The sequence below is a fragment of the Camelus dromedarius genome, chromosome 5 (assembly GCF_036321535.1).
Source record: "Camelus dromedarius isolate mCamDro1 chromosome 5, mCamDro1.pat, whole genome shotgun sequence".
In the NCBI taxonomy this organism is placed as follows: domain Eukaryota; kingdom Metazoa; phylum Chordata; class Mammalia; order Artiodactyla; family Camelidae; genus Camelus; species Camelus dromedarius.
The window spans coordinates 80,184,719-80,206,818 of NC_087440.1; the positions used below are offsets into that span (position 1 = coordinate 80,184,719).

Consider the following 22,100-nt stretch of genomic DNA (forward strand, 5'->3'; position numbering starts at 1 on the left):
AATCATAAATACAATGTAAATAGCAAAAATAAAAGAGACAGCAGCCTTGCTATCTTTTCATAAACTGTTTATTTGCACTGTATTTATTCCTACTCTTAAAAACAAATCCTTATTATTCCCAGGGCCACCTTATTATAGTATGTGAAATATATATTCATTAATCTTACCAAATCTGAATAACAACGCATTTGCCATTACTTAACTCTTCCCAATAGGTATTTTAATAAATAGAATACAGATTCTAATAAATCTTGCATGGACCTGGAGATTATCATACTAAGTGAAGAAAGTCAGACACAGAAAGACAAATATTATATGACATCACTTATATGTAGAATCTAAAAAAAAAAAATGACACAAATTAACTTATTTACAAAACAGAAACACATTCACAGACATTGAAAACAAACCTATGATTACCAAAGGGGAAAGGGGGAGGAAGGATAAATTAGGAGTTTAGAATTAGCAGATACAAACTACTACATATAAAGTAGATAAACAACAAGGTCCTACTGTACAGCACAGGGAACTATATTCAATATCTTATAATAACCTATAATGAAAAACTATATATTAAATAACTGAATCACTCTGCTGTACACCAGAAATTAACACAACATTGTAAATCAACTATACTTCAATAAAATAAATAAATAAATAAATAATAAAGTCTTGCTACAAAAATGGCAAATGCGAACTAAAAGTTTTTATATCTATCCTGAGATATTTACTGCTGGAAACTAAGGATTAAAAGAAAACGAAAAGAAGTCTAAATTGTTTAAAACACTGATGATGAGTCTTAGTACAGCAATTAATCTTTCAAATCAGGTAAGATGAATTAGAAAGCAATGGAATCAGCAACAGAGTCTTAATAGTAAAAAATAAATAGTAAAAAAAATTAGTAAATAATATAAAACAACCAACTTAGTTGCATATCATTACTTTAAAAGGAAAAGGAAACCAAATTCTAATGCTTCTAATGTTTCCTTCAAATGAAATAAACACAGCCAAAGAGAGACAGATATATAATCCCAAAGGGAAAAAAAAATGGAAATGTCAAATTTGGGAAGATATAAAGTTCATTACTTTTTACAAGTAAGACCCTGCAGTGACACAGTCCACAGGCACGAACTTGGCTCCTGCTTTGTCCTCTTGCTGCTCTCACCAGACCTGTACTCAGAGCACTCAGGACTTTCCAGTAACAACTCTTGTGCATCAATCTCATACGAGCTCCATTGCCCTACCTCCCGTAACCATGCACCCCACCACCACCACCACACTCCTACCACTTCACTGGGAATCCCTGGAGTCTGGAGTTGACTTTGAGTTGGCTCTGGCTCTGCCTGCAACCAATCCTCTCAAATTTATGCTCTCTCCACCCCACAGCTGGTGATTAAATTGTGCCATTACTCCAGTGAACATACTGGCCTACTAATGACTCAGAGCCCACTTGTCTAATCCATCTTTCATCACTTGCTCTTCTCCCAAATCACTTTTCTCAGTCTTCACTTCTTCCCAATGTCACACCCCTGCCTTTGCAACCTGGGGAGTTCCCATCCATCCCACCTTGAAGATTCCGACTACATGTCACCTCTTCTAATAGACTCCCCTCATTCACACAGGCAGAGGTGTCATCTCCTCTCTGCACCTTCTGACAGCCCTGAATGTGCTTTATTCTGCTAGAGAAATTATGGCTGATACTTTAGTTGTCCAGATGGGACTCTCTAGCCCCCAAATGTGAAACTCCTTTGGGGCAGAAACAGTACTTTTTAGCCTTATAGTCCAAGCACGTGTACACAATGCCCGACAAACTAGGTGTTGAGTGAATGCTTCCTGGCTGACTGAATGAATAAATAAATGAAAGAAATTTAGCAGCTCTTACCTGCTTAAAAACATAAGACACTCAATTTTAAAGAAAAAATTTTCAAACTGAAAGAAAATATAACCACGAAATTATATTTCTTGGAGAAAAGACACATAAAACAAGACAAATATAACTAAAAAGTAAACTAGAGAATATTTCCACCTGAAAAGGTCAACTGTCATTTGTGTTCCAATGACAGGGATCAAGGAAAATTCAACACAACTCCAGACAAAGGCAATTCAGGGCTTACAGGGAATTGCATATGCTGTAATCAGGAATAAAAATATTATTAAAATTTTGCTTGAATTTTATGCCACAAACAGCAAAACAAGTAACTGTGCTGTAAAAAAAAAAAAATACAGTGTTCCTACTACTAACTTCCATGGAACCATAAAGGAATTATTCACTAATAACTTAAAGATAAAAAGATTTTAAAGTTTTACAGACCTTGATATAATTGACGTCAAATGACCTCTCATTCCAAATCTGCAGAACAGAAAGTCAAAAAGTCAGAATGGAAAGTTCTGTGTCAGAAAGTGAACATTATCATTAAGATGCCTCTTCTTTCACCATCTTTCATATCATCTGAAAAGCCATTTTTCTTACCTTACGGAATTTCCTGTTATTAAATTTATAGATATTTATAAGACAACACAATTTTAATTAAAAGATTATTTTTAAAAACCTTAAAATATTTGGTGGGTAGTTTTCAAAAAGCTACTGATTTCAGAGATTTCTAAAAATGAAATATCCATTCAATTATTCAACAAAGACTGACAAGGCAGTGTGTGCCAGGGGCTACGGCAGGCACTGAATAGTTAACAGACACAGAATAGTTAGCAAAGTACCACAGAGCCAAATTAGGTTTTAAAAATTTCAAATAAATGTCCAAAAGTTAATCATGTTCTAAATATATTACTGACCCCAATATAATCGATGTCCAGGTCATGATAATGCTTGGCGCCCACAATCCAGGTCACGACATAGTAGGCAGTCAGCTGACGATTTACGTAAGGCCAGTTGAAACCTTTCCCCAGCCATCCCGGGAAGGACCACGGCAGCCCTGCGGAAAGGAAGACGCAAAGTTGGAGTGGGCAGAACAGTGCTGGCACTATTAGAAACAAAGGAAAATAAGCCAAAAGGAATGAACACAGGCTACGCAAAAGCCAGTACAGATCTGACTACAGGAAAGACTGTAACCCACGCACAAATTCTCAAATTCTCTCCCAGTCTATGAACACAGCAACTCCTGATTGATCCCGAGAGTCAGGCTCCACAATTCCAAATGCGCTTTCAAGAAAAATACATAAATAAAAACAAACAGCAACAAAAACAAACACCTCCCCAATAATACTCACTTACCGATAAAAGGATATGTAACATACAATGCAACTTAACATCCCCACCTCCTGCTAAAAGGATGTTCAAAATTCAGTTTCTGTGCTCTGAGGTCAAATCAAAGTTTTAAAAGGCTTATGCTTAACTACTTCGAGGAGGTAAGTATAATACAAATTCTTCTTTCACTAGCGCATCGTCTTACAACTTGAGGCTACTTAAAATGCTCATCAGTCAGGTTATCAAAGTTAGCAAAATAAATGCCAATGACTCAATAGGGAAACATACATTATATGATATAGAACCACATCCACATTCTCATAATACCCTAGTTATTATTTTTAAGTTTAAAAAACTAAGGAGAATAGAGAAGTACTAATTAGAACCCTAGTTCTGTTACAAATATATTAAAATGAGTTCAACATTAAATTCCTTAACTGTTAACATATATTACCAATCTAGTTCACCACTGAAAAAAGTACAAAATCAAAATGACAAAATTCTTATTTTTCTAAACTCAGGAGGAATGCCTAAGTGTTTCTACATAAGAAATGTGACATTAAAATAATGGAAACTTTTAAAACAATGAAATGTCAGATACACTCTGAAGGCCTACCATGTGTAAGTCTCTGTCAGGACAGGGCTCAGCATGCCAGATTTTCTGCATTTAAAATAAGAACTGACCTGGACAGCCACACAGTGGGCGAGTATGTGCTGAAGTCAATGATGCTTTTGATTGCTCAAAACAGTTCTGGAATCTCTTACAAAAGTCCATTTAGAAAGAACACACTGACCCCTCATTTTTTTTTTAATTTAGAAAAACTCATGCTTGCCCTTTAATTTAATGATTGAAAATGACTTTTAAAATAACTTGAAATCAAGTCTATAGAATGAATCTCATTAATCTCACTTTATCTTGGGCTGACTGTGTAAAACTGTCTGAAGAAAATCAGATCAGATTTCAAAATCTCATTTTTCAAAAAAAAAAAAAACTCATCAGATTTCAAATGATGAGAGTATGCCACCACTGTGTGTGTCTGAAATCTTTAACAGATCTGTATGCTGCTACAGGAGAGCAGTGAAAGGAATGCAGTCCCATTTGAGAAACCATCCAGTGATTCTGCCACTGGAACCTAAGGTCCACAAGGGCAGGAATTGGGGCTGAATTGTTCCACATCCCTAGTGCCTAGAACAGTGACTACCACATCCTTGAGGTTGGAAACAAATCAACAAACACTTTTATATGTACTGCTTCTAGAATTGGGGTCTACTACTGCAGGTAACATACAATTTTGCAAATAGTTGGATATACTACTGCATATAGCATACACTTTTATAAGTAGAATTGCTCTTTTAACAAATTTTGATGAGAAATTTTGTTGAGAAAATTAGTTTAGCATCACACACACAAAAACTAGAATAGAATTAGGTTCTAAATCTGATTTTGCCATTTACTAATTCTCCGACCTCATGTCAGTGGCATAACCTCTCTAAGCCTCCACTGCTGCAGCAAAATGGCACAAGAAATGCCTTACTCCAGAGGTATGATGAAGATCAGACATAATATACATGAACAAAGAAAGAATCATGCCTGGCACATGCTTTGCTTCTGGTACCACAATGGTAGTATTAATAGCATTATTAGTGCTTCAGGATTAATAGACACTCCACATACATGATTCAGAATTTAAAAGTTAAAGGAAAACAGACTGCAAAAGTGTAGCAAACATCACTTCTTACCCATGAGTGTAATATTAGAGTTCCGCTTCTTCGCTTCCTTCATTAACCACCACTCATATCCTCGGAAATAATCCTCATCTAATGCATAGTGCATGTGGGAGGGCTCGGTGCCATCTGAATGGGAGACAGCAAAAGAGAAGGGAAACTATCAATGGAGCGTTGGAGGACCACCCTCCCCTCTGCACATCCACACATTTCACGGAAGTCGTGTTCCAGATCCAATCCTAAAGTGGGGCAAATAAGAATAATCTTAAATAACTTGAGGATGGATGATCAAAGCATATTATTTCATCTTTCATTACCCTAAGCATCATAAATAACAAAACTACAACTTTCTATTACAAGCAGTGTTAAGAGAAATGTGATCAACTCATATACTTGAAAATTCCTAGGACTACATTCTGCCGGGATTTAGTCTCACTGGGGTTTTCAAATCCCCGTGTCCAGCTTTCAGTTCAGATCACCTCAGCTTCCAGCTTCTAAATCCTAGATGTGAATCCTGGGCTCCTACGCCCCAGTTCCCATACCCTATGCCTTGAGGCTGTAACATGCCTTGTTATACCAAGACAACAGAATTTTGAGAAAAAACGAATAAATACACACTCCCACTGTAAGAAAATTCTATACTAACCTCCACAGGGTGCCAAGGTAGGTAACTGACGTCAGTCCCCACGTGTTACCACATTTCACAAACTTCTGCCCTTGTTAAGAAGGGCCTCACAAGGAGAGGGGCCCTAGCCCTCTTCTTCTTAAAAGGTAAACATCAGAATTCCTAAGAACTTCCTGCTTCTGTTTCTTTGCCTCTAATTTAGCTTCAGCAAATGAAGATGACCCGTCATTATCAATTCTGCATAAAAGGTTTGACAATAAAATGTATGACTTCTTATAATAGCTTGGGGATAGTTTTTGTTATGGGGTTTTGTTTTGTTTTTGATTTGAATTTTTCTTTCAGTATAAATTAAATACCAGTACCACTATACAGACATATCTAGTGACTTGCAAGTCACTAACAGGAACACAGGCATATAGATAATACTCTAAAGTTCACTATGATGAAATCTGGCCTATAAATAATAAGCCATGTACAATCATTGAGACAATGATCTTCTTCCTGAAAACCAGAGGCCCATCAATTTTGAACTGACTCCACAAAGCCAATCAAAATGGTGACAATGAAGAGTGAAAATTTAGTAGTTAAAAATTTTATTTTTAAAAGACAAAAAAGCTGTATCTCTGAAATACTGATTACTTATATTTTTGTCACATATTTTATTTAAAGCGAGTAACACCTTACATGTTTTATACATTAAAAGCTTTCTTTTTTTAACTTCTCAATAAAATTCCAAACTGTCCCTAAATGCTGTCTAGTGAATATTAGTTCATAAAAAATTGCGGATGTGTTTACTACTGATTACTTCAACTAAATAGGTAATCTAAAGTCCAAATCCTGTTTTGTATAGAAAAATGAATATTTTAACAATTAGAATAAAAAAGGAACAATAAGGAACAATCTAAACAATAACCAAAATCAAAAGTGCTGATATCATTTATATTCTGAAATCACAGTCCATAAGTTTAGGTACAGATTCAAAGGTTGGGGGAGAAACAATCCCATTCCCCGAATACTCCTACCTGTTGTCTGCCCATCACCACCTATTTCAACTTTTAGAATATGCAAAGAGGCACCGAAGTTCGGCTGGGGAAAGAAGTAACAGTATTAACACTGTGATTCATTGTATGAAGGACAAAACACTTCAAGACAATTACTAATCACTGCCTTTGGTTTTACAGATGAGAAAACCAAAGCAAAACTTCAAATAAATAGTAACTTATTCCAAAAGTAGTTTGTCAATTTTTTAAAGACCAGAATGGTGAAGGTGATTAAGGTCTATTGGTGAAATTCACCACAGTTTCTAAAAAAAAATCACAGGTACCATTAAATAATTATTTTTTCTTTACCTTAAAGAGATAATCCAATATTTGAGAACGATAGGGCTCTGGGTAATTTACTAGAAGTCGAGAGGTTGCCTAAAAAAAAGTTTTCAAAAGAATGAATAAAACAAATCCAGTCATGAATACTTTTTCACAGTGTTTATGCACACCATCTAGCATGCCCATATTCAGCCAGCTCTTGGGCAGAGCTGAGCTGTGGAAAGTCATTTCCCAGGTTATTTGTTTGTCTGCCTTTGTTTTGCCCATTATGAGGCAAACAGGGCTATTGTTTGTCCAACAGCTAAAACATAGGTTCCAAACAACAACCAAGTTACTCCTCTACTGAGATGAGGGTTGGCTGGGAGGTAAGCTTGCTAAGACTATTGATGAATCTCATGGTTACAAGTTTATCTTAAGGACCTTGACTCAGACAGTGGTTATTAGAGGAAATGAAACTTAGCTTCTCTATGTTAAGGCTGTTTGTTAAATACAGTATCTTGACAGGATGGCAAGGATATTCATTAATATCAGGTAATTTCCCCCCTCAGCATCTTGTAGAGAAGTACTGCAATCAGTAATGCTTAAAGAATCCTTTTCTCTCCTCATCCTTATTAGAGATTTATGGGTGCTATCTGTTGTTATTCACAATGACCACACAATGACCCCTCCCCCAGGCCAAGCTGTCCTAAGGAAACCTCACACAAGACTGGCATCAGAATGCATGGACAGAGAGTAATAGAAGAGCCAGGCAACAACACTCGATCACACCCAAACCATGACTGATAACTGCTTGAACAAAGAAATCACCAAAACCAACAACTGACCAATTATGTATACTTTAGGGAGCAATATAGGTAAGGGGAATAAAAGAGATAGGTCTTAATATGACACAACGGTATGTCCCTACGCTTGGAATCCAGACAAGCCCTAGGTTCAAACCACTGACACCTCGCCAGGTGCATGGCAATGGCAAGGGCCAGACCTGGCGCTCACGGGGCTGCCGTTCGGTGTTACGCTCTCATACATGCTACCACTGACGTGCTGGTGGCCCCCTGTTCTCCCCCTCACACCCAGCCCCTCCCAGCCCCCGGCACTGAGAAGCAGGCCCGTGGAGCTGCTCTCCAGCCACCTCAAGCTCAGCAGAGCCCCAGCCATAGCATTTTCCCCTAAATTTGTTTCCCTCTAATGTATCTGCTATCTTAGGAAAAGAGCATCTGCCCGAATCAAAAACATAGGATCACCCTTTCACCGAACTTTCCATCCATCTTCAGTCACCAAGACCTCCTTAATCTCTCTCAAATCCACCCACTCATCTTCAAGCCCACTACCTCCATCTAGGCCCTCCTCAATTATTAGAACAGCCTAAATGGTTTCAGGGTCTCCCACCTGCCTCCCAGTATTCTATCCTCCAAACTACTTACCAGATTAATCTTCCCAAAACACAAATCTAACCATGAAACTACTCTGTTTAAACCTGCCAAGGCCTCCTCTCCCCCAAGAGCTTTCAGGATAAAGTTCAGATTGTTCAGTTTTATACTCAAATCCCTTAATTATTTGGATTCTAACTCTGACATTTTATCCCTTATTATGCTCACACCTTCTATCTAGCTATAGCAAACTAGTTTTCTTTCTTCTGTCTGGAATGCATTCCACACCCTCATTTGGCCAATTCCAATTCATCTTTCACCTTTTGGGTCAAACTCCATCTCTTCAAGGAAGGATCCCTCCTGTTCCTCCCCACTGCAGGAGCCTCTCCTGCGGACTGTGGACTCCCTCGGCACCAGGTGCACATCTCTACCATAACTCTTCTAACCCTGCAGCCTGCTCACTGCTTTACTTCCCTGTCTCTCCTCTAAGTTTCTCAAGGACAGGGACTGTGTCTTATTCAAGTTCATAACACGACTTACTCCCTTATTCAGTAAGTATTTATTTAATATCTTTTATGTTATCATTTGTTGCACATAATACAGGCTTTGAGTCAGATGGCACTTGCATCATGATTACGTAAAACAAACAATGTGACCAAGAGCAAATTATCATAAAGTGGGTTATGTTACTCATTCAGCTGTCCTAAGGCTAAAATAAGAAATACGTAAAGGACTTATCACAGTAGCTGGCACACGGTAAGTTCTCAAGAAATGACAGGCTCTGTACACACAAATTGTTTTTTAAAATATAGTCACTGTTTAAAGACCAACAGAGGCTCAGATACTGAAGTCAGCACTCTTCAGTGAATGAATGCTGTATGTGCACACTAACCTACCCTTGACCCAAGGTAAACAACACTTCCTTCCCCACATTATGTTAACAATATATATTATTGTTAGAACAGTGTGTTTTGCTGTTTTGGAGTTATTTCATCCTCTACGCTTTCCTGTCCTTAACATTGAAAGTGCCAACTTTCAGCAAACACACCACATCATTATGCTATCACAAGCCTATGTCATGCCTAATGCAAAAGCATGAGTCAATGTCAATAGTCAGTTAGGAAAAGTATAGCAAAACGTTGAAATGTACCATGAAGCAATAACAAATTACCAAATTGCTCATCATGCTCCCTGAATGAGGCCTGGAGCTGTTTACAAGCAGTTCAAGAAGAAGTCTTAGCACAGTACTGGGAAAACAGTAAGCTCTCAATAAATGGCAGGCATTGTATACCCAAACTGGAACAAGTTTTTCATCTAAAGTCCTTGGGATAACTTCCTCTCCCCTAATCTATGAAACAGAATGATATTAACCAAAATTAATCACGTGGCAGATGCCATCCTATGTGTCTTGACATCTATCCTCACAATGTTCCTACCAGGCAGGTGTCACCATATCTCGGAAAAATACCTGAGATACAGAAAGGTTAAATAACCTGCCCAAGGCCATACAGTGAATGGGAGGACCTGGAAAAGACCCCTAGCAATCTGCTCTAAGTCTGCGTGTAACATACTGCCTTCCATATCAGGTATGAAAATTAAGTGAGGACATTCCAAAATTTACTACCACAAACTGTGCTAGGTACCAGGGTCTCCAGAAAGAAGTTAAAAATGGTGTGCAAATATAGTGTTGAGTCATTTTCATTCAATCAGCATTTACTGAACTTCTAGGATGAATAATGTGTTTCACATACATACACTATCATAACAGATAAGAGTTTCCCGCTCTGAGTTACAAAACAATTCTTCTCATTTTAATAATTTAAAAACTGAGTTAATAAACATAAAATAATGAAAGGTTTCCATTTTTCAGCAAGTTAAACAATGGATTTAATATCAAAGTAAAGATATTAGGACACATGGGTCCTCATTTTATGAAATACTGGCAATTCCAGGTTTAAACCACAAAATAAAAAGGAGAAAGGTAGTAGTAAGAAATTAATACATTAGCTCATTAGTCTACTGTTTACCTTGAAATATACACCAGCACCTATGAGTGAGGTTGCAACATTAGGAAATAAAAGTTTAAAAATCAAGAAGAATCAGTTGGGTTAGGGAATAGGGGTTTTTTGGTTTTGTTTTTGGGGGTTTTTTCCCTGCTGCAGGTCAGATCTGTGATCAGACTACAGACCAAGTTACCCACTGGCTTTTTCATTTTGTAATGCAAGTGCCTAACTTAAGCTCTGATGGCTGTGGCACCCACTTTTATAATTATGTTTTACGGTATGTCTATTTAAAAATAATCACCCAAGTCTCTTTGGTAACTTGCAATATTAGAGTATTACTAAGTTAAATGATGAACACTCATTATCTATATAGATTATTTCCAAATAATATACAATGCTGAAACATTAATTACTGAACATAGGTTTACCTACTTTTGGTTTCTTATTACAGAGAAACTAAAGATATTTAGATCTGGTAGTAAACATGTCCTGTGCTATACTGGAAAACTGTACTACAGAAAAAGAAGCATATGCTTCTAGAAATTATAAAATACATTCATAAATTTGCCAATCTATAGATGCTGGTATAACACAGTTCACAACTGCTTACTTCCTAATCTTCAGTACAAATTAAGGTTTCTAAGAGTTAAGCAATCTCATTAATATATGTAATTAAAAATACTGGAAATAATATGAGAAGCAACTCTACGCAATGAAAGCAGGATGCATTTTGGGTAAGAAAAGGTATGAGGTATGGAGATATATTTTTGTTAATGGAAATTAAAGTAATTTTGCCCTAAAGTAGGCAAGATGAGTGGGTATAGAAAGCTGGGAAAAGAAAGGGGGAGAGAGAATTTTACTTTGTGTAGTCAACCTAGTTGAAATAAATTTATTATAAGGAGCTTTTAAAATAAATTTTAATAAATAGTGTACTTATGTAAAACTAAAACTTAATCTTCTTTCAACTGCTAAAAAGATAAATTTTTATTGGACTATGGGTATATCTTGATAAGATTGTGAAAGGTTTTTCTTTACCTTTCAAGTAATCTGCCTAGGAAACAAAGAGTCTGTGTTTTATCAAAATAATAGTCTATGCTTCACATTATCTTTATCAGATCTTTAATTACTTAAAAACCTAAGTCTTCTCTATTAAAAGAGCAAAAGCTGTGGGTAGGGGGAGAGGGGTTAAGTTGGGTTAAAATAGGTAACTTTCTGTACTTGCCTACAAAGTCCTTGTCATTTTGGTTAAATGGATAACCAAGTATTATTTTACAGTGACCTGTGATCCTATTTAATCAAGTGTTTAAACATCTTTTGGTATTCTTGACAAAATTCCCAAAGTAAAATTCTAAATGAAGTCTTTTGACCTCAGACTAATTTGGAGATTTTCCAGAGGGGCCCTGAAACACCTAAAAGATTTGTTCTTTCTCCTTATAAAAAGCGAGACATTAAACTAATTAGGCCTATTTGGTATGTTAAATTTCATGGGAAGCATTGTCAAATAAGATGTAATGCTAAAATTGCTCTAGGCTATACTTGTATGGACATACGTAGTTATACGTATTTCAGAAATTATATGACATTCGTAGATATCTGCTATGTTCCGTATGTTACCACTTGTAATTCTAGTTATCTTAAAATGTTGAATGTCAAAGAAATAACCAAATGTCCTTGTCAATTGCATTACCATAAACTTCCAGCCAATCTTTAACATGGTGGTTTTTAAGTCTTTTTGTCATTTACAGTGATTTTACCCTGATGTTTTTGCAAAAGTGTTCTTCCAAAAGTGCTTCATCTTCAAGGAGACTTGTAGAAAGGACTCTAACAAGTACAGGTTCTGGTACCTTTCAGATCATACTGATGAACAGGGTAAGAATTTACAGAACTCTGTAAAGGTAAAACAAGATTCATAAAGCTGCTATCAAAAGATCAAGATTAACAGGAATTAATTACACTGGACTGAATGAACTGATGAGGATCATTATAATTTCTTACGACTTTTTACTTGAAACATTGTGGTTCTTTAATATTTTTTTTCCAGACTTAAGGAAATCTTTTTTCCTAAGTTGACTATGATTTACAGCAATTTGGTAAAGTGTATCCTTGTAAACAAAAATAAAAAATCTCCCCCACCACCAACATGATCCCTCCAGAACTCAGAAACTCTTAGTGAGAATTCTTATTTTCACAGTAATATAGTTATTTGCATAAGTTCAGCAAGAATCTGTCCTCCCTGCAACAGGACACAACTGGAAGCACTGGAATGTCTACTTGAGAGAAATGTACACAGATTCAATATGACCAGACAGATTTAAGGAACTAAGGTTGACTAACGGAGTCAATAAAGCCCCTTGGAAAAAATCAGCCTGGTAACTTACTTACAGGGTTCCCAGAAACCTTACCAGATAAGTAAGGAAGGTCACTTCCTGGCAGATGCAGGAATCTCAGGATATTTTGGGGACCTCGAGAAGAAAGAAATTCACCCAGATCTATCAGTATTGCAGGTGAAATCTGATGGTAAGTTCATGGCTTGGTTTCCTTGCCTTCAGAGAGACTTTTATTTAAGAGCCCAATCTGAGATTCCTTGCTCAAAGGTCTAGCAGAGCACACTCAAGAGAGCCCATTTGGTCAATCACTATTCTTGCTGTACTTATATAACCGGGCCAGGCTGAATGAGACTAGACTTATTTTGCGAGCAAATTAGCTTTATTTTGATTATCTCTGATAAAAACTGGGGCAAAGGGGTGACTGTAGAGAGAAAAATTATGCTTCAATAGAAAACTATGGTAAATCCTACGGATATCAGATTTTTGTTCTGTTAATTGTCTTTACAGTTTGTTTCCTACCTATAAACTGGACTGAATACTGAATTCTTCTCACTTCCTATGATATCTGGCTACAACTCTACAAACTAACGTTTTCATTTTCTCACTTTTCTGACTTGGAATTATTAGGAACTAAAACTGCCCTTTTCCTGAAGCCATGTAAGCTGAAGTGAGACAACCTGATATAAATGCCAAAGAAATCACCACAGCAGTTCACCCATGAACAATCTTCATGTCTATTGCTGTGTGGGACACTCAGAAAAACCCCTCCCCGGAGATACTCAAACTGCAAATTAGGAAAATCTTTGATTGTCACCATCTATCTCCACACTGGCTGAAGATGCTTTAAGCCCTACAACTAGAAATCTCAACTAGCTACCCTCAAGACTCAGACTAGGTTTATAATCTGCCGCACAACCTAACCATTGTTTTTCTTTTCTTTCCATAGAAATGCCTCTTATTAAATAGCCTAAATCAGACATCTGCACCATATAGGCCTAATTTTATAAGCACACCCACATCACTGCCTCTTGAAACACAACCCTTAAATTGAACTGACCTATTCTAAGAGAGTAGTTAAATGAGATACGACGCAATCCATCAACTCAGGATAGGTTCACACCTACTGGCCCAAGATGTTAATCACAGTATTATGCTAACCTCTGAACAGATTCTTAGGGCCCCAAGATCACTGACCTGGTTTCAAGGTGGGGCCCTTTAAGCTTGGAACAATGTCTACAAATTGGATTTCAGACTACTGCTTGTGTAATTATAAGGGTGCTACTATAATCCTATTTAGATGTGTACTTCTAGGTTATAACATGCCTTATCCCTGACTTTTAGCAAATCAGCTACTCAGGCAGTTAATGTCTTCACCATTGACTCCAATGCCTAGCCATCAAGGGTGGTTTGTAGTGTAATCCCTGGCAGTTGGTTTCTCCTTTTTTTTTGTAATGTAAGTGCAAGACTTAAGCCTTGATTTCGAGGCATCCACTTCAAAGAGGTACCCCACTTCAGAGCCGGCTATCACAAACATGTTGATAGCCACAGAACTAGGTAAAGACCCAGATGAGGAGAGACCTCTGTTTTTTGGTTGATTTGGCTAGCTGACCATCATTTGGGCCACTTATTTTTTCTCTCCCTCCACTTTAAATTTCCACTCTTAAGTTTTAACTCACCAATAAAAAGTAAGCCCACAAAACCCTAGGCCCTCACTGTGGACCCTAATGAAAGCAGAATTTCAGACTCCCCGACCCTGCAATCTCCCTGTGTGGCCCCAGGTGTGCCATGTGCATTCCAGAATCTGTGAGTAACAATTTTTTTTTCCCCAAAGTTTTCTGATGGTTATGGCTGAGGGCATCTTGCAATCATAACACGAACCACAAGGGCGGGTGCAGCCACAACACTGGTTATTGATAAGCTGAGATCAGCCTGAACCACCTACCCAGCAAAGCAAGCACTCAAGCTAATTTTGAACTGCATCTAAGGATACAAGCGCCATCTGACTCAACCCAACGAACAACCCATTCAAGAGCTCAGCCTTACCACTGTCAAATAAAATCAGCTCTAGCTATGATCTGTGGTACAAAATGGAAAACCCCTCTCACCCAAAGGTCAGCCACCATAATAAACCCCACGGATCCAAAGGCAATAAACAGAAGGGGATAAAACAAAGACAAGACAAAGGTCAAACAGGAAGGGACAGGACCAAGTAAACTGTTAAGAGCCAAGAATAATCACGCTACTGTAGCAAGCTCCCAGGCCTAGGAGCCACCTGTCCTCATGACTAGAGAACCAAGGAAATTACTAGCTGTGCCAATAAAAATTTTGCATTAAGCCGAAACAACCCTCCTGTCTCCCTTAACGTAAGTGTTTTAGAATACCCACATAACAGGAACTAATCCCAACTGACACAGCCTAGAAATGACTGAGACATGTCAATTAAATGTAATTAGTATCCTGGACAGGATCCTGCAACAGAAAAAGAGCAATAGGTAACAACAAAGGAAATATGAAAGGAAGTATGGACTTTCATTAATGTTAACAATATTGGTTGGGACAAATGTATCTTACTAATGTGGGATGCTGATAATAGGGAAAAACTGGCTGCAGGGTATATGAGAACTCTGTACTGTCTTGGCAACTTCCCTGTTAATCTGAAACTCTAAAATTAAAAATTTATCACATACAAACACACAAAGAGCTCATCCCTACCTCCAGAGATCCTTGGATCAGGGAAAAAAGTTCTCTCAATAGTTAGTATGCGAATCAACTGGTGCATCTGTTAAAAAACAGATTCTCAGACCCCACTTCGGAACTACAAAGTCAGGGGGCTGGAGGGAGCCCAGAGTCTGCATTTAAACAAGCACACCACGTGATTCTTATGCCCTCTAACGGTGGTGAGTCACTGTTTTGGTTGGTGACCCAACATTTCCCTCTCCTCGCATACAGAAATCCACCAATGAGGCACTAACCCTTCCAGATGGCAACTCACCCTTTGGGCCTTGATCATCAAAGAGAAAAACAGTCCCCCAGCAGTAAACAATCCCAGACTATCAGCTGATACTAGTGTAGCCTGCCGGAAGGAAGGAAAGAAGGAAGGCAGGCAGGCAGGCAGGCCAGAAAAAAGAAAAGAAAGAAAAGGGAGGGAGGTAGGATCCTAGTTTCAGTCCTCTCACCTTCCTACAGAGGCCTTGGGGGCATCTGCTGTGCCTCCAAACAGAAACCTATCCGCCACTTGCCCCTTTGAAAGAGCGCAACCGCACGCTGACCTCCTTTCCTTAAAAGAGGCACAGCCAAAGCATCCCACTGGGAATCCTCTAGGCAAACAGATGCTCCCCGGGTCCCTGGCCATCTCTGGAGCGACCCTCCCAAAATTGCCCTCTCCGCGGAGAAAAGGCCCGAGGCCCCAGGCCCCGTCGCTAAGGTTAAGGGAGGATCTGAGCCCCAGCCTTGTCACTATCTAGACCTAAGACATACTCGGTGGACCTCCGGATCCTCATCTGGTAAACCTAACTGCCTCTACAGGTTCATTTAAGCGAACAACCGCAGATCCCAGCTCCACAGCCGGAGCGTCCTGACAGCCGGACGACCGGCGCCCGCCGGGAGCGCGGCCGCGACAGGAGTGCGTCGAAACGCGGGGCTGCGCCGCGGGGGCTTGTGGGGCGGGAGGGGGCGGACCCCCGGCGCCCCCCGGGCGCCCCGCTGCCCTCAGCTCACCCCCCCGCCGCTGACTGCGCCGATGCCGTCGAACTCCCGGCCCAGCCCGTCGGAGTCGTCGAGCACGTACGCGCCGCCGGGCGCCAGCAGCGCGCACAGAAGCAGGGGCACTGCAGCTTGGCGCGCCGAACCCGCGGCGGCCGTCATGGCTTTCACTCGGCGTTGCCGGGAAGCCTGGAGTAGGCGCTCAGCCATTGTGTGGGTCACATGACTCCGGCGCCCAGGGAGGCGGGTCCGGTCGCCGCCATGATGGGGAAGGGCAGGAGGCCGCTGGCGCCTCGGCCGCCATGTTGAGTGAGGGCCGCGGGTCACTGACGCAGCTGCTGTAGTGTTGTGGGAGGGCCGAGCGAGCCTTTTCTAGACGCCCCTACGTCAGGATCTGACTCCAGCCTTCACGGGTATCACTTCGCTGCGTCTCTTCCCACTTCACCTACTGGAGCACTTTAGCGAAGAGAAAGTGACTGTCCAAGGCCTGCCAAGCGTGGACCTCCCCCAGCATCTCCGTGCACTTCTGCCACGTGCCAGCAGGTGGCAGAGCAAGAAGGAGGACCAGGCTTGCAGCCCTTATCCAAGCCCTAGTTCACCTGTCAACTTTGGGGAGTCATTTAGCCTTCTGAGCCTGAGTTTCGCTTATGTAAGGGGAAACAGGAAGAGCACTCGCATGGAGGCCGTATGGCTAAGTGAAGTACAAATGAGGTAATCAGCACGCAGTAAATCTTAGCTGGGTGCGTAACACAAATAGCAAGAGTTAACTGACAAGGGTCTTCATCTTGGTGACTGCTGTTTGTATTTAGCATTTAGCTTCTTAAGCTGCCTTCCACTGCCAGTTGAAATGGTTCCAGGCAGATAACCCTAAATTGGTAGGGAAGTTGTGAATTGTCTCGGGATTCCTGCCACATCCGCTGTTGGTCTGGGATTTCTGATTTTCTTGGTATTGAAGCTAATTGGAGAGACTCTTGAGAGGCTGCAGAGAAAGCATTTCTGATCCCCAAATCTCGCTTGGCAGAGGCATGGAGTTGGTTATCAGTGTCCGCACAAACCCTGGAGACATCAGAATGACAAGAAGGCCCAAAGTCTGTAGGAGCCTTTGTCTTCAGGGTCCTTATTTGGAATATGATTCTTTTGCTCCTTAATTGCAAACCTAAATTTAAATGTCAAGACCACAAGAAAGATGAGCGATCTTGCCATTTAAAGAAAAGCTATTGGTAAAGTCTGATAGCAGTCTCTTACCTTATACTAGGAGGGAAAGTGTCTAACTGGGCAGTCCCAAAACACTCATCAGGCCCTTCTGATGTCTCTAGGTTCTTAATGAACAGTGTGCTTGCTCTTTCCACCTTCTTAAATCCATTATGCTTTACCAAGGACAGTCCCAGCTTGTTGCTGTTGTCCTAACTTAATTATTAGTAGTCCCTCTTTCACTCTCAAAAGTGTCCTGGCTTGGATAGTAAGTTAGGTAGTCCCCAGTATATTGGCCACCTGTTTTTCTTCCATTTCTTCTTTTCTCTGTACAGCACATGTCTGAACTACCTTTACGACAACTACCATGCTATGGTTCAAGTCAGTGACTGTTCAGCTTCCATAAAACCACCTTCCCAGAACTCACTCTAATCCATTTGTTCTAATACAGTATTTTAAGCATGAGCTGGAGCACCAGTGGATGCAAGACACAGCTGATAAATCAACTAAATGCTAAGCTTCCCACCAGCCCTGAGATTTTATGTCTGTGGTACATATATAACATATGCATAATAGTGTAACTAGAAGGGAAATACCAAGGTGAAATAGAGGAAAATAGTCAAGCAAAATTGGGAAGTTGAAACCAGTACCCAGCATACGTCATCCATTTACCTGGTATTTGGAAGGCACACCACAAGTATTTGTGCAATGTGTGATATTCATAAAAGAGGAAACACCATATTTAACAGAAAATGTGTCCTCACTTCCAGGACATACCACTAGTTCCCATTACTTCATAACCAAAGTAATTCCTTACCAGGGAAAGTATCTCTTGTTTCAGATTTCCAATCTATGTTCATGAAACCATTAGACAAGAGCATTTCTAATAAAAAAGCAATAAATACAAGCTGAGAAAGAGATCTTGGACTTCAGGCACAGCACTCAAATTTGCTGAGAAATGGCAGTTACCAGCCAAGTGATTGTGTATTCGGCCTCCTGTGCTTCTGTGGTTTCAGGGTCCCTGAAACAAACAAGACAGTAGGAATGGCATGTCTCTCAGTTCTCAAATTTCAGATGAGTTTAGAAAGAAAGGACTTCTGAGTATCACAACTGTACTTCAGCCACATCAAATCTCTTAGTTTTCTAAAAGGAAAAATGTGATCAAAGTCAGATGGTCTCTTGAGAAAGATGAGAGATCTTGCCATTTAAATAAAAGCTATTGATAAAGTCTGTTAGCAGTCTCTTATCCCACTTTAGGAAATGGTTTTAATAGTTTTAGAAGTCTGAATTAGGCTGCCAGAAATTCAAAGGCAGAGGCCAAGTCTCCTTCCTCTTTGTACTTCTCAAGTGCAGTATCCAACCCATAGTAGGTACTCAATAAATATATATATATTAGTTAAATTGAACTTAAATAAAAATCACTGTGATGATGGAGCCTCTAAGCACTGGGAAAGGATGGGCTTTTAAAAAATTTGTTATTAAGACAACTGGATAACTATTTGGTAAAAGATCAAATTTTAGATCTATGTCTCTTGCCACACATAAGTATAACCTCCAAGTGGCTAAAGCTCTAAATGTAAAATATGAAACCTTATAAGTTCTGTTAGAAAACGGGTAAATTCCTGTACAACCAGGGGTCTGTATAGGACTGAGTATCTCAATACAACAAAATAAAAGTTTGATTTTTATAAAATCACTGAATAATCATATAAGGGGATAACAAAAAATAAATATTTACAGAAGTTGGAAACATCCCTTAAAGCAAGAGCCTCTGGAACAGAAAGTATGAAGTATTTTCTTTTCATGAACTATCCTGTAATACCTGCTGTTTCTCTGATCTTTCCAACATTTACATAAGTTGCTTGATCGCAGTTGTTAATTACATCACTCCGTGTTTACTGACTTCTCTCTGTTAATTCTGACCCCATGGAAGACTCAAATGCTGTATGGGTTCCTTTCCCCACTCACAACCCCTCTCCCCAAAATCAGGAAAAGATAATTTAGACAATAACATGCTTTTCCACCCCCATCTCAGACTTTAATTATTGCCTTATGCTATGGACTGAATTTTTTCCCTTCAAAATTCACATGTTGAAGCCCTAATCGCTGATGTGACTGTATTTGGAGATATGCACTATAAAGAAGTAATTAAGGTTCAGTGAGATCATAAGGGTGGGGCCCTGATACAATAAGATTAGTGTCCTTATAAGGAGAGACATCAGAGTGCCCGTGTGCTCGTTCACTCTGTTCACTCTCTCTCTCTCTCTCTCTCTCTCTCTCTCTCTCTCTCTCTCTCTCTCTCTCTCTTCACCCCCTCCATCTCTCTCTCTCACCCTCCACCCTTTCTACCCCCAACTCCTGCCATGTGAGGACACAGTGAGAAGACAGCTGACTGTAAGACAGGAAAAGAGTCCCTACCAGACACCTTGATCTTGGAATTCCAGCCTCCAGAACTATGAGAAAATCCATTTCTGCTGTTGAAGCCTCCCAGGCTGTGGTATTTGTTATGGTAGCCTGAGCTGACTAGTACACCTACTGTCTGTCTGTACTGCTTGCATGTGCAAACCATAGGATTAAGATTTTTTTCTCAGACAACATTTTTTTAAACATTTTTTATTGATTTATAATCATTTTACAATGTGTCAAATTCCAGTGTAGAGCACAATTTTTCAGTTATACATGAACATATATATATTCACTGTCACATTTTTTTCTCTGTGAGCCACCATAAGATCTTGTGTATATTTCCCTGTGCTTTACAGTATAATCTTGTTTATCTATTCTGCAATTTCAAAATCCCGTCTGTCCCTTCCCACCCTCCACCCCCTTGGCAACCACAGGTTTGTATTCTATGTCTATGAGTCTATTTCTGTTTTGTATTTATGCTTTGTTTTTTTGTTTTTGTTTTTTAGATTCCACATATGAGCGATCTCATATGGTATTTTTCTTTCTCTTTCTGGCTTACTTCACTTAGAATGACATTCTCTAGGAGCATCCATGTTGCTGCAAATGGCATTATGTTGTTGGTTTTTATGGCTGAATAGTATTCCATTGTATAAATATACCACATCTTCCTTATCCAGTCATCCGTTGATGGACATTTAGGCTGTTTCCATGTCTTGGCTATTGTAAATAGTGCTGCTGTGAACATTAGGGTGCAGGTGTCAGACAACATTTTTTAATCAGCAATAAGTAACCACAATTATTAGAAACTTCTGTTTAAAATGAGTTAAGAACAGGCCATAAACCCAGAGAGTTAGCAGAGTATTTTGGTTATAAAAAGGGAAATTTTCTTGAATATTGACACTTGCCTGAATTAATCCTGTGTTCATGATTTACTTCTACATGGAACCACTGCCACATTTACATCAACTCAACAATATATATACTTAATTAGTTGTCTGTTGCCGTGTAACAAATTGTCCAAAGTTCAGTAGCTTAAAGCAACAAATATTTAGTACATCTTAGTTTCTGTGGGTCAGGAATTCAGGATCACCTTCACTGGATGATTCCAGCTTAGGATCTCTCATGAGGTGGCAGTCATGATGTTAGCAGGAACCGTAGTCATCTGAAGGCTTGCAGATTTGCTTCCAAGATGGCTACTCATATACTGTTGGCTCAGTCAGATCCCCACCATGTGGACCTGTTCTCACCACATGACAGCTGGTTTCCCTCAGACCAAAGGAACAGAGAGAGAGAGAGAGGAAGAGGAGAAATTCACAGGGTTATTCTGTCCTCGTCTCCAAAATAGCACACCATCACTTCTACTTTATTCTCTTTGCTGAGAGTGAGTCACTAGGTCTAGCCCCAACTCCAGGGGAGTGAGGAGGGAAATTGGGCTTTGCCTCTTGAAAGGAGGCGTGTCAAAGAATTTGTGAACATATTTTTAAAATCATCACGTGTACCCATGTCACATTTCAGCAAACTCCTCATATGATTATTAAGTATGCAGTAATTAATATTCTGTGGGCTTATTTATAGAAATGGGTATTATAAAACAACATAAGGAATTTACTCAATCACTACAAAGATGTGCAAAGATATTTTAGCATCCTCTAAGAAAAGCACTGAGGAGAATAAAGACGTTAGCATTATTTTCTATAAAATGACAAGTATTCCTATCATTCTTGGATTTTCACTATAATCTCAGCTCTGCTCACTCTGTGGATTCTGGTATGATCCCCAGCTTTGGGTAACAGAACCTGCTTTCACCAGCCCTGATGCCACAGAACCCACAGCAATTAGCTGGCTTCAGATCCTCCCTCCTGTCTGTCGCTAGTCCCTCTGCCCCAGGTGGCTCCGTTTTTTGCCAGTCGTCTCTACTTCTTCTCTGCTCTAGCCTTTGAGTTGAACCTCCATAAGTATCAAATATTAGTGCGTGTCTTGTCTAAATCTGAATTAATGAAACATTTTTGAATCTTAAATCTTTAACTATTAGCTGGTTACCCCTACCACAAGCAAATTCAACAGAATAGATAATTCCACAAGGATTTACACTTATTATCCTGACTTCAAAAGTTAAGCTAATCAGCAGCCTACACTAACCACAACACATCAGAGGAAGCTATTTGGAGTTAATCTTCTTAATGTATGGTTAAGTTATTTCAATAAATGGGCATAGCAAAGGCATTGAAAGTTA

The 22,100-nt window shown here is 39.4% G+C and overlaps 1 protein-coding gene across 7 annotated transcripts in view; it reads right to left on the minus strand.

Moving 5' to 3' along the window:
• The window catches only part of GALC (galactosylceramidase), a 55,360-nt gene extending 38,859 nt beyond the window's left edge, over positions 1-16,501 (minus strand). The window contains exons 1-6 of one of the 7 annotated variants that reach the window (XM_031454144.2): positions 16,286-16,499; positions 6,899-6,967; positions 6,572-6,635; positions 4,940-5,053; positions 2,788-2,927; positions 2,312-2,350 (exon numbers count right to left, since the gene is read on the minus strand). In XM_031454144.2, the coding sequence (XP_031310004.1) occupies positions 2,312-2,350; positions 2,788-2,927; positions 4,940-5,053; positions 6,572-6,635; positions 6,899-6,967; positions 16,286-16,480 (621 nt within the window). In that variant the 5' untranslated portion in view covers positions 16,481-16,499. Of the gene's footprint in view, positions 1-2,311; positions 2,351-2,787; positions 2,928-4,939; positions 5,054-5,570; positions 5,741-6,571; positions 6,636-6,898; positions 6,968-15,280; positions 15,711-15,744; positions 16,136-16,285 lie in introns of those variants that run through there. The other 6 variants (XM_031454148.2, XM_031454147.2, XM_064486172.1 and 3 more) reach the window with 6 other exon arrangements.
• Positions 16,502-22,100: the final 5,599 nt, after the last annotated feature.